Genomic DNA, 17,308 nt, shown 5'->3' on the forward strand with positions numbered 1-17,308 from the left:
TTCTGGTAAAATGATGTAAAGCCTGCATTTAGTCCAGGACCAACAACAATTACTGTAGAAATATTGCATTATCTTAGAAAAATCATACCAGTATAAAAGAGTTAAACTTTACAATATGTGAAGAGGTGCTCTCGCACACTTCTTAGGACAGCAAACATCTCAGTGGACAACAAATATACCGTTTCTAAATACAACAGCACCAAAACTTCAGTGTAGTAAAAGAAGCAGATTTAACAGCCTGTATGTACACATTTATTAATGCACAGCGCAGCACATTAACAATTTCAGAATAACAATTGCTTTGAAATGAGTGACGGGGCTTCCTGGTCTCCTGCTGAACTCCAGAGTCACAGAGGAAAGTATTGATTAATCCCCGTCCTCTTCTGCTGCCCAGACAGACGTCTGGGTGGAAGACACACAGATGGTGAAGCTGACCGTCGCCACAACCAGCTCACCATAAAGTGCCAAAAATGTTGTGGCTGAGCACACAGTATGGACGACCAGGACAGATTCACATTTTCCTTGGCACAAAAATAATTCTTCAAAAGAAAATTTAAATATGAATGGGCAAAAGATTTAAACAATACATAAGCATGGCAACACAATGCTTAGTTTATCAGACATCTTTTAGTGCTCCTGAATATAAGATACAAGAGGTTAGGATAAGTAAAAGAAGAGGACGTCTACTTTTAAATCAACGGCGTCTTCTTCATGTTCTGGTTGATTTATGAGTACAAATATAGTCCAAACCCAGTGACACAAATGTCAAAGAACTTGATGACAACTTAAGTAGCAGGACATGGATCAATTTAGTTTAACTTCTGTTTAAGAGCATCCACCTTCAGTTACAGATTAACAGACTAGACAGTATTTCGCATGTCAAAATGTTTGAATTTAGAGGGGAATCCACTTCAAGCATTCATGTAGTCAGGATGAAGCTGAATCAAGATCAGATAGATTTAAATGTAAAAGACATGAAGATCAAACTCCCAAAAAGGTTTGAGATAAACAGTCACTCAAACTAAAATCTTAAAAATACTGTTAAGAGGAATGTGGGGCCGACAGACCCGAACACGTCTTGTTATAATTTGGGGACTGAGTGGGCAATTTATAAAAATGCAACGTACAAAACTATTTAAAATGGCTTCAAATAAAAGCAGTCTGAGTCAGACTGTTTCTCTTCTAATCAGCGCTTTTTACATTTCTTTACAGTCGTTATGTACAATCAGAGATGTGAACAGCACAACAGAAAAAGCTAAAAATAACTGGGATTAAAATACACGGAGAGGTCTGTGTGAAGAAGATGCCGTTGCTTGTGATCAAAACACGGCAAGAAAAAAAAAAAAAACTGTAAAAATCCTGTTACTCAAAAAATCTTGGGGGACAAAAAAATAAATAAAAAATAGAGGACTCACATCCCTGTACAACAGTCCATCTGTAGAGGTCAACATATAGATTCTTCTTGTGAATTAAAAAAAAAAAAAAAAAGTCGGTGATGAAGGTAAAAGAAGGAGGGGCGGGTTCTACGTCGTCTTGCGGAAGCCTTTCAGGATGGGATAGATGTTTTCAAACGCTTCGTAGATCTCTCCTCTCACCTTGGCACCTTTAAAAACAAAACAAACACATTAAAACAACGAGTTACACCGGCAGAGCCAAAAAACACAGACAGACGAAATCATGATAAGCATCAAACACCATGTTCCAGATTATCTTTTCCATTTATAATGAAGTTATTTTGTAAGTTTTTGGGAATCTGATTATATATTTTTGAATAGGTTGGCAGATACATCATCTTTTAACATATTTACTTATGTTTAACTCTAAAATAGTGATTTCAGTATAGTAGTAAAGCCCTATATGTTTGTATATTACATTACATTACAGTCATTTAGCAGACGCTTTTATCCAAAGCGACTTACAATTCAGAGTCTATCACATTTCTACACCGTAGGCACAACTACGGGAGCAATTTTGGGGTTAAGTGTCTTGCTCAAGGACACATCGACATGCGACTAGCAGAGCCGGAGCCGGGGTTCGAACCGCCGACCCTCTGATTGAAAGACGGCCCTGCTATCCACTTAGCCACAATCGCCTATAATATATATCGCCTATAATATAATATAATATATATCGCCTATAATATAACTGACAGTATGCAGTAATATACCCATCAGCAGTGAGGATGAGGTCTTACCTGTGAGTACAACTTTCCCAGAGACAAAGATGAGCAGGACAATTCTAGGTTTGATCATTCTGTAAATCAGTCCTGGAAACAGCTCCGGTTCATAGCTGAAACAGATAAATCATTTTCTAATAATCATTACAAGTATTACCTTAAAATAAATCCATTCTGTCCTACACGTCGACGAGAATAAACCCCATCTCGCCTTTCCTTCGGTGGCACAACTGTGACATTCTCACAACGCAGCCATCATGGGCTGGTGCTTTCAAAGAAGCAAAAATGAATGATTTTTAGCTGCATCAGACAATAGAACAAACAGAACATACCTGCTAAACTGCTGATGTGTGAGGACTAATCCTTCCAGACGAATGGGGAACTTCACATCGCAGCTTCCCACCATGTTCTGAATCTTGAAGTCCAGGAACTTTGCAGGAAAACCGAGCTTCTGCACCACACGAGCGTATTTTCTGGCAGCTAACCTCGACTGCTCCTCACTAAAGACAGAAGCGAGGCGGATCATATGGAAAAGAACAAAATGAGTATTCAAGAGAGGAGAGGAGATACAAGGCATGAGGGTAGAGTACATTGTATTCAAAGACAGGGCAAGGCTTATTATGATATTCAGCAAATAGCCAGTATGGTGACCTCTTGGCTCCAGTGCAGACCATCTTCCCAGAGCTGAAGATGAGAGCGGTGGTCCTGGGCTCTCGTATTCTCATGATGACCGCAGCAAAACGCTACAAACAGAGAGAGCGGGAATTACAGCCAGCAGTGCTTCCACATAAATGTAGTTGTGTGGGATGTTGAGCATAAATATATCAAGTAGGGTGGGGCGATAATTCCTTATGATAATTCATCTTTCAATGGAATCATATCGTGATAAAGTCGTATATCAAGATATCATTATACACGATAACAAGCACATTCTTACTTTTTTATTGTGATTTCTGATTATAAAACCATGTGATTATTTCATATGGTCAAAATGTTTGCCATGAAAAAAGTAAATAAAGACGAATAAACAAATAAACCAAACAAATAAACCAACAGGCAAGTTGACCTGCACTGCAGTCTCACCTTTGGGTTGTACTCTGCATTCCTGGCTCTCAGGGCAATAGTCTTCAAGTCCAGCTTACAGCCCAGATTTACAGTCGATACTATGTTTCTAAAAGTAGAGTAAAAAGAAAAGAACTGAGTAAAGACATAAGAAAACTGTTCAGTCAGGAACTCAGACACAAGTTTGAGGAAATAATGGCAATGTAGTTAACTTTGGTAGTGAAAAAATAAAAGATACCCTCTCTGAAATGTCAGCGATATTCATGTTACGGGTCTCAATAAATTCTAATTCACAGTGAGCACAATAACATAAAGGTAAAAGTGTGTGTATTAGCTAGAATATTACAAAGTGTGATAGAGGAACTGATACTCTGACCATTCTCTCCATTGGATATGAAACGTACTGTAGTTGTGGTACTATTCCAGAGCTCTCCGAGGCTGGTGTGGACGGTGTGACGGGGGTCATGGGGGTCACCGGCGTGCTGTAGAGCGGGGTGTTTCCTGGCAGCGCTGTGGTGGTCGAGCCTGCAACCGCCTGGGAATGATAAAGCTGAGGGGTCTGCCCCGACGTTCCAGGAAGGCCTGGAGAACAAAGAACGTATTCTTCTACAACATGAACCAATAATAAACTTCCACTACGGTTCTGTGTTTCCCAGAACAAAGGAGGACACCATGATCTTACTAGGCTTAGAGAGGGTGGAGAGGATTGTGGCAGTAGTGAGTGTTGTACCTGCGTTTGCCTGCTGTGCCTGTTGCTGCTGTTGTTGCCTCTGCTGTTCCTCCAGTATAGACAAACTATTGGTGTTCTGGACGGGCTGGGGGGTTAGGCCTGAGCCATATGGCATCATGGGACTGAATATCGACATGCCTGGAGTCATGGCACCCTGCACAAATGACACACCAACAAAAAAAACACATGCATTTGGGATTGAGCAGGAAAGCCACATTAGAAGCTAATTATACTGACAAATCATACTGCAAAGAAAATGTCCATTATCACAATATTTTTCACTTTGCCTCACTTATTTAGATACATATTGTATTTATGTTAATATCACTGGTTTATGGGTTGATTTTGTAGGCTGCACGGCTATGTTCCCTGTGGAAGTAACAGAAGTACTCTGACCTTAAATTGAGTGCAGACTTAAAACCTATTTCTAAATCATTGTAGCCACATGTTTGAGTTTGCTTGCTATTTTAAAATATCCCACGAAATGAATTGCCAATACCAGAAATAGATTTTAGTCAGGGTGCAAGCATCTGCTGCAACCTGTGAGCAATGCTGCATCTCGTAAACTTGAAAGATGTGGAGCTATGCTGTGGTTGTTTGCAGCACCCAATTGTCGCTCACCTCGTAGACTTAATCTCACTCCTGTATGTGACATTATACGCTGGGTCTACAGCGGCTATGTGAGAATCACACTGAAACCTGCAGGATGGGAGCTGATGTCTTCCAGCTGGTAACTTGATGTATAAACCAGAAAATACTTTAAACCAGTGTTACCTGAGGGGAGGCCTGCCCCTGGAAGGGAGGTACACTGTTGTTCTGGTCCATCTCTTCAGCTCCTCGCGTTAGTTCACTGCCACCCAAAAGCAGGAAGTAACTTCACACAGCAGGTGCCTCAAAGCTGTGCCTGTAGAGTCTATAATACAGTAGAAAAGCACCAACGACCACAGTGGACGACTGCAGAAACGCCCTCTTCTCGTCTCTCCGACAGCTATGTTGTGCCTGAAAAGTCAGACAGAACCAGAATGTACTCAGACAAACAATTTATACCTATTAATTACCATAGCACCGTGCATCAGCAAAGTTGAGCGAAGAACTTGCAAATGACCTGAGGCCACATTTGTGCAGCACCACCGGTGGCGCCAACGCACTCACTGCTGGCTAAACATCACATTTAGCTTTAATTCACGTAACTTTAGCTCGTTCATTCATTCAGGGCCCAAATGCATTATGCGCCATTTATATGATAGCGTGTGCAAAATGCTGGTGACATTTCTATCTACACCCGAGAAACGTTCGTCTTCCAGCAGGATGTCTTGACAGCCTCCTAAATGAAACATATCAACACAGTGGCTAGCTGAAGTTAGCTGCAGAGCTAAGATTAGCAACGCTAGCCAACATCTACTCGAACGTAACGTACAGTGACGTTGTGTGTTAAAATAGTTGTAAATAACGTTGACATTTGCCAGTGCACCACAGTTAATTGCTCGCCAACTCACACTCTTGCAGTTCAGACCAGCACAGGGACGGAGTTAATGCAGCTTCAGGTTTGTTTGATCCTCGCTCTTGTGCTTCGGCGCTCACGAGCGTCTTCGACTAACTACTTCCGGAAGAAGAAGCTTTAACTTCCGGCGTGTCACAGTTCAACGCAGTTAGAGCAAAGATGGCGTCGCTGAGTGACAAATCAGTTTGGGACGAGGTGGAAGATGGAATCGGCGAAGAAGTGTTAAAAATGTCCACAGATGAGATAGTTCAGCGGACTCGTCTCCTCGACAGCGAGATAAAGATAATGAAGAGCGAAGTGCTGCGGGTGACTCACGAGCTGCAGGCCATGAAGGATAAAATCAAAGAAAACACGGAGAAGATAAAAGTGAACAAAACTCTGCCGTACCTTGTGTCTAATGTGATCGAGCTGCTGGACGTGGACCCCAACGACCAGGAGGAGGACGGGGCTAATGTTGACCTGGACTCTCAGAGGAAAGGAAAGTGCGCCGTCATTAAGACCTCCACTCGACAGACTTACTTCCTGCCCGTGATCGGGCTGGTGGACGCCGAGAAGCTGAAGCCCGGAGACCTGGTGGGTGTCAACAAGGACTCCTACCTGATCCTGGAGACCTTGCCCACCGAGTATGACTCCAGAGTCAAGGCCATGGAGGTGGATGAGCGCCCCACAGAGCAGTACAGCGACATAGGAGGGCTGGACAAGCAGATCCAGGAGCTGGTGGAGGCCATCGTGCTGCCCATGAACCACAAGGAGAAGTTTGAAAACCTTGGCATCCAGCCACCCAAAGGAGTCCTGATGTACGGTCCACCTGGCACTGGGAAGACCCTCCTGGCCAGGGCCTGCGCCGCTCAGACCAAGGCCACTTTCCTGAAACTGGCCGGTCCACAGCTGGTCCAGATGTTTATAGGAGATGGAGCCAAGCTGGTGAGAGACGCCTTCGCTCTGGCCAAAGAGAAAGCCCCATCCATCATCTTCATCGATGAGCTGGACGCCATCGGGACCAAGAGGTTTGACAGCGAGAAGGCCGGAGACCGAGAGGTGCAGAGGACCATGCTGGAGCTGCTCAACCAGCTGGACGGATTTCAGCCCAACATGCAGGTCAAGGTAAAGATGCTGCCACCAAAAGAACCTGTTGCATCACCCCATGTTTATTTACATCGTCATTCTTGAGTCTATCAGATGTTATTTTTCATTCACGGCATCATTTTGGGAGATATCGGACATAGTGATTGCTCTGGTTAGTGTTTAATTCAGACAACAAAATTGTGTCAACATTTAAATATGAAATATAGGCACACAGTACAGCACACAATAAATCTTTTCACAAACTTGCACATCAGAAAGTGTAATTAATGTACAAACAAGCTCCAAAAAACGAAGTAAAAAAGTTTGTTCTACTTGGAACGAAGTTAAGCACCAACTTTTTTTAATGTCTGTCTTTTTAGTCACCACTGTGGCGTTACGTTACAGTATGATGACTACAGTATATCTACATCCATTTTTATTTTCTAGGTGATTGCTGCCACCAACAGAGTGGACATCTTGGACCCTGCGCTGCTCCGTTCAGGTCGTCTGGACAGAAAGATTGAGTTCCCCATGCCAAACGAGGAGGCCAGAGCTCGCATCATGCAGATCCACTCCCGCAAGATGAACGTCAGCCCCGATGTCAACTACGAGGAGCTGGCTCGCTGCACCGACGACTTCAACGGAGCCCAGTGCAAAGCTGTGTGCGTGGAGGCCGGCATGATTGCGCTGCGCCGTGGGGCCACAGAGCTGAACCATGAAGATTACATGGAGGGAATCCTGGAGGTCCAGGCCAAGAAGAAGGCCAACCTTCAGTACTACGCCTGAGGACACTGTCTGTGTCTGTGTTTGTTTGTGAGGGAGTCTTTGCTTATTAAAACAGTTGTTGGGTAAACACTTGTTACAGTTGCTGATTGACTTGGATTAATAAAAATAAATAAAATGTCAATAAGTGTTGTCTCTTTCTGCTGAGCATTTATAGGACAGTCTTTGTTTTCACTTTAAAGAATAATGGCACCGATGTGAAATTTATAATCAGATACGGGCAGTCTTTATTGGTCTGGAGCTTGTATTTGTTGTTATTTAGAAAAACATGAAGCTTTTTTAAAAAAAGCTAAAAGCTCATTTTCATCCACAGTCCTCGTTCCATTCAAGTGGGCCAGTTCCACGGTCCTGCTGTGGACACTAGCTGTGTACCATACCTATATTACATACTAATCATTGCACACTGTTTTAGCAGTTACACAGAAATAGAAACCTTCTTTACCATTTTATATCAACAGGACATGACACAATAGGAGGGAGGTGAAATGTAGATCAAACTGCAGCTTTAAAAAAACAATTAGACTTCACAAGGATACATCAAAAATATTTTTCCTGGGATTTAATACCTGTGTTCTGTTTCCAAGATTTTTATTTGGAGTTGTTTCACCACCACCTAAAATGTATTAACACTGCATGTTTCAGTTTTGAGCAGCTCCCCCTTACGCATTGCATTGTGGGAGAATAGTACCATCAACGGCACACTCAAAAATGTAAAGTATTTAGTATACATTCTGTCTGCTTTGAGTATACTTTGTCAACATCTAGTATGAATACAGCACATACTAAAAAACGGCGTAGAACCCATATCTAGTCTGGATTCAGGACTTTTATCTTCTTTTGTTTGACTTGTCTTAGCAGGAAATGCACAGATTCATTCCACTAATGACAGCTTATCTTCAGCAAGTACCCCAGTAACTCATTCCAGTGAGCCCACTTGCACAATACCAGAGCAATACTGTACACCAGGTAAGTTTAGTGAGATAACCTGCTGTAACATGTGGTAATAACCAAATATACCTGAACATCTGGGGACGTGCGGAATGGATGAATGTAGATCAATGGTCCACAATCCCGGTTCAGGGGCGGTTGTATGCAAACAGGTGGTTTATTGTTAATTTAAATCAGCTGGTACTTCAGCTCACAAGATCACCAGAGAACAATTCAGTTTGGCAATTTCTTCCTAAGGACTAGAACAATGTGTAAAAGAGTCCTCAAAATTGCTAAAAACTCTGAAACCAATAGAGACAAACTAGTACTGGGTAAAAAGAAAGTTGAATGCCATAATTTCACTAAAAACTCATCTCTGACCAGGTTTAATTTGGCTGAAACACCGGAGAAGAGAGAAGATATTCTGAGGTTTCCACGTCCTGCCGTAACTTCCCTGCTGCAGTTTGGGTTCACATCCATAGAATGTGATCGGTAGTAATTAAACCTCAGAAGCAACTAAGGGATAACATCATGAATCTTTTATTACATTTACTGTAAATGGTTAGTGCAAAGTTACTTCGATTTTATTTATCTCACACGTGGTTAAAGTGTAAAAATAAACCATCTCACATAGAAATGTGGTCAGGGCCCTGAGCCTGGCAATATTTACTAACCTTACTTTATCAACTCTAGCCTATCGTTCACTACACTGGAAAATAAAACTGAAGTATAACATATACCGTATGATAGAGCAGGTCAGTGTGGTGTTGCTGGGATGTTCATGGTGCATAAAAACTAACTCAGGAAACAATATCCTGAGCACAGATTGTCTTTCAAGAGGTACTTTAAAACTTCAATATGCCACAACGTCACATATTTAAGGGCAACAGTGTGAGTAGCATAAGCTACCCAAGATGGAGTATCCATGTGTGAAGGACATGCAATGAACAAGACCACCAACATTTTAAATTCTTTACATTTATTAAGAATGTAAAAAGAACAGCAGAGTATGTATCCTTCCAAAACATAATGAAAAATCCAAATAGAGGAAGAGTCTAGGCAGATTGAGTGAAGAGTCATTTGCTTCTTAAGAACAGGAGTGCTGATCTAGAATTAGGTTTCTAGACCACAAACCCAAGGATGTAATAATAGCAGAAACAGAGCGATGACTGTGGAAAGCAGGAGAAACGTATGGATTTCAATTGATGTAAATTGTGAGTCGATATAAAAAATGAAAAATCCGCTTCCCAGAATAAGCCTGACTTAAGAAGCCACTCGAAGCAAATTCTGGATCAAAACTCCTATTTTAAGAAACTTGTTGTTGAGGGGCAAAAACCAACAGGTGAATGTGGAAAGAACAGACCAAAGAGAAAAGCAGAGAAAGGGGAACATTTCCCTCTTCAGTCCTTCCTCAGTGGTACAGTCTGCTCACTGATGCCCTCCTTAGTGATGATGCAGACCCGAAGAGCGTCTCCGGTGTAGACGTCTCTCTCTGCGGCCGAGATGAAGACATCTTTGACCAGCTGAACGGCTTTCTCCTGAGTCAGGGGAACGTGCTGCACACCCTCCATGTTCTTGAAACCAATCTGTAGAAGGACGTGTTGGGAAGAGAGCCAAGACATGAATGTACCGTGTCCAAAGAAAGCAAACTCAACTGGCACACATTGTCTGCAACAACAGGTCAACATGTAGTGTGGTATTTACCTGGTTGTCCAGTAGTGGCTGTAGCATGGCACTTGCTGATCCTCCGGCCTTGTAGGTGTCTCTCTGGTAGGAGCCCACTGGGTCGAAACTGTACACCGCTCCCTTGCCTATTAGTATACGAGTAATGCACATAAAAACAGTCATTACAAAAACATAGTCAGAGCTTTATATTACATTACATTACAGTCATTTAGCAGACGCTTTTATCCAAAGCGACTTACAATTCAGAGTCTATGACATTTCTACACCGTAGGCACAGCTACGGGAGCAATTTTGGGGTTAAGTGTCTTGCTCAAGGACACATCGACATGTGACTAGCAGAGCCGGAGATTGAACCGCCGACCCTTTGATTGAAATCCACTTAGCCACAGTGTATACACAGTGTATACAATTTCCATCGTAGACGCCACAAAAACACACTTAGTGTGATACAATGAAGCGCAATATAGGGAACAAGCTAGTTTTAGCTAGAGCCTAAATATGCAGTTTTTTAAAAACCTCCAGAGTATATGCATGCAAAAGTGATACCTTTACTCATTACCTTTACTCCTCTTAATGTGTGCTGCATTGCTACACCTACCATGCTCATCCAGTCCTCCAATGATGTTGTAGACGTAGTAGGGGAAAAACCTCCTGCCGTACAGGATGGTAGACAGCATGGCTGCAATTGCGCCGCTGGTCATCGTCTTATTATTTGAGTGTTTGTACATCTGAGAAAAGGACAGGAACATTGGTTCAGGTGTTAGAAACAACTAAGTAACCTGTGACATCTTCTGTGGGTCTCGTACGGCAGCAGAACTGAATACAGTGACACTTTAAGAGAGGCAACAAGGACGATGTCCTTACTGTTAATTAACTGTGGAGACAATGGACACAACTAGAGATAGATTTTTCTTGTTTAAAGACAGCAAGACACATTACAATATCAGTCTCATGTCGACCGTCTTGGATACCACTACAATCAACAGACAAGCAGCAGCAGGACAGTTAGCAGAGTCAGCAGAATAAGATCACTTTGAAAATGAGACTTGGGAGAGTGAAACCAAAAAAAACCTGCTGCACCAGCCCACCTTTAGTCTGGCATCAATGATTTTAGTCAGAGTCAAGCAGTCACCGTGGAAGCCGCTGCAGCCAATGACGGTTGTATCTGTCCTGTGAGGGGAAGCATAAAAATATGTGATTTTAGATCAGCGTGTTGTTGGTCTTCATTCATGTAGCAATAACACATTTTGATGCTTTCTTGAGAAGCACTACAGAAAGTTATTGAGCAGCAAGCAGGAACAAACTACACTCCCCATCTTAATAGAGAATTAGAGTGAGTTGAGCTGCAGTGACTTCAGTGGTTTCGCTCCATATTTACCTGGTAATGGCTTTCAAGGAATGTACAAAGAACTATGAAAGTAGTAGGTAGAGGGCCCAGTTATTGTTAGAAAAGTTGACATGGTGTCTTTATACTCTCGACTTTGCTTTTGTTGACAGTGCAGGAGGTGACAGTGCACACTTACAGCTTGTAGCATTTCGGTGAGTCTCGGCTGTGGATTGAGTAGCCTTCACTCAGCCTGGTGTCTGAGGCTACGATGGCGAAGTCCTCCCCAGCAACAGCTAGTACGGTTCTGAAAAAAACAAAACACACGACACAGTTCATTCATCGTATAAACCACACCATCAAAGAGGGAAATGTTCCGTCTGTTTCACCAGACACATGCTAACGGAAGCTAAGCTACTGTTTCGAAACTGAAACTGTAGCATCAGTTTTTTTCCTTTTATCTAAAGTGAGGATACTTTATGTTCTGGACAAAGACAGTCTGCTCTGTTCGCGTACGTTTCAACAACTTAACCTTTGTTTAGTTGTATATCGTCTGCTAAGCCGGCTAGCTAATTAGCACAGCCTACTAAACGTTAGCTAGCAGGCTAACCAGGCAACGGTTGAAATACCCCACTCACCCTCCGTTGAAGGAGTACGGAGAGAACCGGTGCTCCACCGGACCAGTATAGTGATAATCTCTCATCTTCCCAGGATCTGCCATTGTATGAGAGGAAAGCATTTTTGTTGCAGGAAGCCAACGATGTTCAAGATTGAGTCTAGTAAAGTCGCTGTATCACTGCAATATGGCCTTCTCTTCTTCTACTGTCATCACACCCGCGTGTTCACATGTGATCTGAGCGAGAGCGCCCCCACAGTCTGTGTGGTGTACCGCAGGACCTGAGACCAGATCTGATCTAGAGCAGATTTTTGTTTTTTAATGTCTCACATTCACTATTTATAAATAGGTCATTTTGTGTCCGTTAAAAAAAATTGAATAGATATTTGAATATGCACCAATTTTGCACCATCAGCAAAATCTAGATTTGCAGTTTGCTGGACTGGATGTGTTAAGATCAAAAATACCTGTAGGACATGTGATAACAATTTGTCTGTAATATAAATTAAATTACGTGCACAATACCCCAATAACAATAAAACATCATTAGGTGTCAGAAAACAATTTTTATAATTCTAATAATTTAAATTTCCAAGGACCATTAAAAGGTATTAAAGGTTTGTCAAATTAATACAATGTAAGAATGTAAAAATATAAATGACTTTAAATATCAAAGTAATTTATATTCCTTTTCACTAAAGATTGTTTTGATCTTTGGCATCAAAACTGGGATTCAATTTAACATGGTACACAATATATTTGGGATGACCAGGAGTATTTTAGTAGCTTTTATTAAAAAAAATAAAATAAAAGAAAAAAGAAAAAACACAATTCAGTGACTATGACATCAATACCAACAAATATGTCTTAAACAAACTGCTTACTGAGAGACAATACAAAATAATATTTAAAAAAATAACAGAAAAAATATCAGTTATCTAATCATAGCTGATGGATGTTGAATTTCAATGTAATTACTGTGAGTGGTTACATTTTTGTATAATAATTAATAGTCGAGGGTTGACAACAAAATCTATACATGTTAAGTGAGACATAACCTTTCAGTAATCAAGACTAACAAATAAATACCTGCAGCCATGAGGTCGACCACAGCCAGCGTCTATTACATTTCATCACACAGAATCACAAGCACCGTGTTATCATTTAAGACATAGTTTAAATAAGATTACTCTTTACTGGTGTGCCTCATTAAATACATGTTAATTTAAAGTACCAAAAATACAAAACCATACAAAAATGTTGTCTTGAAAGTAACTCAGTGAGCTCTTGTTTGTTTCAGTAGTACCGGATGAAAAGCACCATTTGTTTAACTGAAACTAATTTCCCACAGCAGAAATGAGACAGAAACTACGAGATGAATCAGATTAATAAAGTAGGAATGCACCGATGCCGTTAGTGGTTAGCAGATCACAGGATTTGATGCAGCACATTTGGATGGATTTGACTTAAAGTTTGTCTCTTAACATTATTTCTGAATGATGTGAATGTCTACCGTTACAAAACAAGAGTTGCTATGCTACGGTTAATGCCGAATCTGGATTATGTTGAGTACGTTTGAGGTATCTCATACATTATTCAAAGTTTGATTTGGAGATGGCAAGTAAATTGTGTTTAACTGATTGTGATTATAGGCCTTACTGATGTCATCAAAGCTCTCAGAGAAAAGATCAATACCTGTGTATTTGCAGACCTGTCAATCAATAAAGACCAACAGCAGGTTAAGATGTTGTGTTTGCATTGTTGGTATTTGGTAGGAGGGATACACTTTTGTTTATTTTTGAGTCACAGTGATCTGATGTCATTTAAAATGTATAGCTTCTGCAAATGAACAAATGCCATAATGTGTGTAGAGTTTGGTCACGGTATTGTGGTCAATGACGCTGTCGATCATTTCTGAGCCGACTTGGACTTCTTGGGCGTTTTCGCTCCTCCCTTCTTCTTGGGTGTGGTGAAATCTTTGTCGCAAACCTCACACACCCAAAGGCCTGAGGAGACAGAGATAATTAATTTATCAAGATACAAGAGACAAACAAAAATAAAAACCCACATTAAATAACAAAAACAGATAAACTAAGTGAATGACTGTAATTGACATTTTCTGTTGTACAAGTCTGCTTTTCTCTTGTAGTGTTTGTTGTCCAGTCACCGAGTGAAATAACAATCAAGACTGTAGTTCAAGTGGTTGTGTATCGGTCTGCCCACACCACAGATTGACTGTATGCTTGTGTGTTGTGTCCGTCCACTCACCAGTAGGTATGGAGTCCATGCCCACGCAAAACGTGTGGTACCCTCGGTCACATTTGTCACAGAACATCATCTCATCCTCATGGTGGGGCTGCTGACACACGGTGCACGTCTTACACTCCATACACTGCCATCGGTAGGTCTGGATCACACCCACCAGCTCCTTGCTCATGTCCAAGCAGGACGGGTGGCCTAAAGTGTGCGGACACGGAGGCACGCACACACACACACACACACACACACACACACACACACACACATAAATACACAACGTATGCGCACAGACATACATGTAGAATCTACTCACATCGATTGTAAAATAAAATTGTCGGGAACATTTAAACATATATACTGTTTTTTGATCAGAACTATCTAAAAACTAATAGCCATGAACAGCCTTTTCTCCATGTTGTCATAGCTGCCTGTACATTTGGGAATGTTTGACCCAGCAGATGAAGAACTTTGCAGACATTCCTATGAACCACTATGTCTTTGTCAATGCTCAGTCAGTCTAAATCATTTGAAAAGTGAATTATATACACATTACTTTAAACTATACACATTTTACTGTCTTAATGTAAACACACTCGGTGTATAAAGCAGGCAGTTTACACACTTGCCTGAAAGTATAAAACTTGTTTATACACAATGAAATGAAGTTGACTGGTGGTACAATAGAAAACTCAACATTTCCTTTACTGATAATAAATAGCAATGATTCATTAGTCAATGATAATCATTTCAATCATCGTTGAATTGTATGATACTGAGGTTAAGCGAATGAGTCAGAGGGATAACAGATGTATGATACCTGCTTATGTTATAGTAATCATTGTATCTGGGGAGAATCACTTTACAATGAATTCACCCGGCGTTAAAAGTGAACACATTTAGCTGATATTGTGTCTGAAAACAAACAGGAAACGGTCCTTTAAGATGAACAGTGTTAACTTACCGCTGTTATCACATTGGGAGCAGTGAATGAGAGCCTCTGGCCGGCCCCTCTTGTTGGCCTCTTTGCCCTTCTGGCAAATGCCACATATAGCATTGGGAATGACCTTAGGCTGCAAGGGCAGAATAATGCTATAAAAAACACGTGTATCCTGTAGTCATGGACAACATATTAGTTAAACACATGTTTAATGCATGGAGAGAAAAAAAAACCCAAAAGGAGCATTTTTATCTTGACTAACGGAGGATTTTCTACAATTTGGGGGCACGCTACATGACTTATATGCTAATAATTTTACTTTATACACAAAATGCATCACATGGCATCAAAGCTGCTGTCCGACTTAGTCCGTTTTAAATGTTACCAACCTAATTCTTTGTTGTTTATTTAGTCTTTGTGGCAGGGAACAGCCCCAGGTTACTGGGCCTCAGAGTACCAAACAGAAATCGTCACAATAAACTGTAAAAAGGTCAAGTACCAGGACATTAAAGTACATCTCAAGGTACAAATACAAGAACGGTGTTTGGTGTCTAACAGACCCTCTTGCATGCATGTGGCATCTGTAATCTACAGCAGTTTTATTGTCACTGTAGTCAAGTGATGGCTTACTTGGTAGCAGATTGAATTAAAAGATCTTGCAGTTGCTTTCTATGCAACAGAGTTTTCAGTTGAACAGAGCAGAAAGATAAGGAAACGAGGGGACATTTAAATCAGGATGTCACAGAGATGAACGAGAAACATGTAACGCGTTTAAAACATGAATTCCTCTTTAGGAAGCCACATTAAAACATGAAAGATTGAGCAAGATTTTATAATGTCTAGTCTTTAAGAGCATAAAATACGTTTGTGCTAAGGTTTGTTTTACGGCAGTCATTGGGACAAAGTATTGTCACCAAAAATAACCAAATCTGAACTACGAAATTAACTTTGCTTTCCAGTAACTCATGAAGTTAACAGTCCATTTACTTTGAAAGCCTGAAGACAGTGACATCCTTCATTAAAATGTCCCCTCACAGGAAGTTAGCAGATTACACTAAACAGCCACAGATAGAAGACTATGGGTCAATAGAGGACATGGTTTGGAAATGATGGAAACTGAAGACTAGAAACAAAGCAGAGATCTAAACTAATAGACAGACAGCAGCAGGAGAGGGAAATAAGAAAAAAGTAGAGCCGTGTAGATTTCCATACATGCTCACTATGCAAATATAAAGTCTCATCAATATTTCTACTTTAAAATTCAACAGTTCATACCGTTGGCCTCGCTGCATCACTGAAATCTTTAGTGAAAGGATTGCCCCCTGTTGCTGTTGACTCTTTAAAACTGTAAAAATGTATTTGTGGCCACATGAAATGCTTCCATTACAAGCAGTATGCAGCCAACACGTCCTTAAGTACGAGTCTGCTTGATGCCTGCACAGTCAAAACATGTCTTCAGTGGAAACATCCACACAGGAAAGTAGAACAGGAGCAGTTCATGAGGTTGAATCCCGTTTTATTCTAAATTATCTGAATTTGGTAAACACAAGAAATGCTGTATTTTATGCACATAAAAGACAAAAAAAAACTGTCAGAGAACTCACTTTCAGGCGTGTTTGCTTTTATATGATCTGGTAGATAGTTTCTATGGAGCCATATAGCTCCGAACATTAGGTATAATTCAGACACAGGCATACATACTGAGACACAATTAAGTGGGAGCGTTATAGATCGGCAGATCATATGGTTTAAACATCATGTTTGTAGCTTTATTGAGATTTCTGTAATGTAAATAAGTGATGAGGTAATGCTAACCTCTTAGCTGTGTCTTAGCATATGCCTCGGCTAAATGCACATCATCTAATGAAAGTCTACTCAACCTTGCAACTCGCAGTGATAACAATGGACCGCATCAATATCATTCAATATGTCTGACATACTAAATAACAAATACTCTTTCTAAGAATCAAACCAGCACTGCACATTCTCAGGAAGAATAAGAGCGATATCAAGGGAAACACTGTTAAAGAATGTAAGTCATGTGATATTACTCTATGCAGCTGTGCAACACATTGAACACAATATTCTTATCTCCTAAATGTCTCCTCTGTGGATAAGCTACAGAAAGGCTGCTGAGCCACAGCTTTCAGAGGGATTCATTTCATAGAATCGTTAACCTGAACAACATTAACATGTCCCGTTAATGTTGCAATATACATTTAACATGTTAACATGCAACATG

The 17,308-nt window shown here is 40.8% G+C and overlaps 4 protein-coding genes across 4 annotated transcripts in view; 1 reads left to right on the forward strand and 3 right to left on the reverse strand.

The window, feature by feature from the left end:
* Positions 1-229: 229 nt before the first annotated feature.
* tbp (TATA box binding protein) lies at positions 230-6,266 on the reverse strand. The gene is made up of 9 exons (XM_076109975.1): positions 5,465-6,266; positions 4,743-4,967; positions 3,969-4,122; positions 3,643-3,820; positions 3,260-3,347; positions 2,828-2,919; positions 2,509-2,676; positions 2,195-2,289; positions 230-1,603 (listed from the first exon to the last, which is right to left on the reverse strand). Exons 2-9 carry the CDS (start codon positions 4,791-4,793, stop codon positions 1,524-1,526), a joined length of 906 nt encoding a protein of 301 aa, XP_075966090.1. The 5' UTR covers positions 4,794-4,967; positions 5,465-6,266; the 3' UTR covers positions 230-1,523.
* Positions 5,610-7,444, forward strand: psmc3 (proteasome 26S subunit, ATPase 3). Its single transcript, XM_076109978.1, has 2 exons — positions 5,610-6,573; positions 6,982-7,444. The coding sequence occupies exons 1-2, from the start codon at positions 5,629-5,631 to the stop codon at positions 7,318-7,320; spliced, it is 1,284 nt and encodes a 427-aa protein (XP_075966093.1). The 5' UTR covers positions 5,610-5,628; the 3' UTR covers positions 7,321-7,444.
* A 1,762-nt stretch (positions 7,445-9,206) lies between these two features.
* Positions 9,207-12,083, reverse strand: psmb1 (proteasome 20S subunit beta 1). Its single transcript, XM_076109979.1, has 6 exons — positions 11,893-12,083; positions 11,454-11,561; positions 11,019-11,100; positions 10,529-10,658; positions 9,949-10,055; positions 9,207-9,830 (listed from the first exon to the last, which is right to left on the reverse strand). Exons 1-6 carry the CDS (start codon positions 11,991-11,993, stop codon positions 9,645-9,647), a joined length of 714 nt encoding a protein of 237 aa, XP_075966094.1. The 5' UTR covers positions 11,994-12,083; the 3' UTR covers positions 9,207-9,644.
* A 560-nt stretch (positions 12,084-12,643) lies between these two features.
* phf10 (PHD finger protein 10) overlaps positions 12,644-17,308 on the reverse strand; it is an 11,030-nt gene continuing 6,365 nt past the window's right edge. Inside the window, exons 10-12 of the mRNA XM_076109973.1 lie at positions 15,091-15,199; positions 14,139-14,327; positions 12,644-13,876 (exon numbers count right to left, since the gene is read on the reverse strand). Of these exons, the coding sequence (XP_075966088.1) occupies positions 13,779-13,876; positions 14,139-14,327; positions 15,091-15,199 (396 nt within the window). The 3' untranslated portion in view covers positions 12,644-13,778. The remainder of the gene's footprint in view (positions 13,877-14,138; positions 14,328-15,090; positions 15,200-17,308) is intronic.

The sequence above is a fragment of the Anarhichas minor genome, unplaced genomic scaffold (assembly GCF_050575085.1).
Source record: "Anarhichas minor isolate MPS153535 unplaced genomic scaffold, ASM5057508v1 ptg000042l, whole genome shotgun sequence".
Lineage (NCBI taxonomy): Eukaryota > Metazoa > Chordata > Actinopteri > Perciformes > Anarhichadidae > Anarhichas > Anarhichas minor.

Coding starts and splice junctions, on each gene's coding strand:
- tbp (XM_076109975.1), bottom strand. CDS start 4,793: ATGGACCAGAACAACAGTGTACCTCCCTTCCAGGGGCAGGCCTCCCCT. Junction 2,677..2,827: donor GTCTGCACTGGAGCCAAGAG/GTCACCATACTG, acceptor TTCTGTCTTTAG/TGAGGAGCAGTCGAGGTTAG. Junction 2,290..2,508: donor ACACATCAGCAGTTTAGCAG/GTATGTTCTGTT, acceptor TATCTGTTTCAG/CTATGAACCGGAGCTGTTTC.
- psmc3 (XM_076109978.1), top strand. CDS start 5,629: ATGGCGTCGCTGAGTGACAAATCAGTTTGGGACGAGGTGGAAGATGGA. Junction 6,574..6,981: donor AGCCCAACATGCAGGTCAAG/GTAAAGATGCTG, acceptor TTTATTTTCTAG/GTGATTGCTGCCACCAACAG.
- psmb1 (XM_076109979.1), bottom strand. CDS start 11,993: ATGCTTTCCTCTCATACAATGGCAGATCCTGGGAAGATGAGAGATTAT. Junction 10,659..11,018: donor TCATTGATGCCAGACTAAAG/GTGGGCTGGTGC, acceptor TCCTTTTCTCAG/ATGTACAAACACTCAAATAA. Junction 10,056..10,528: donor TGGAGGACTGGATGAGCATG/GTAGGTGTAGCA, acceptor GTATACTAATAG/GCAAGGGAGCGGTGTACAGT.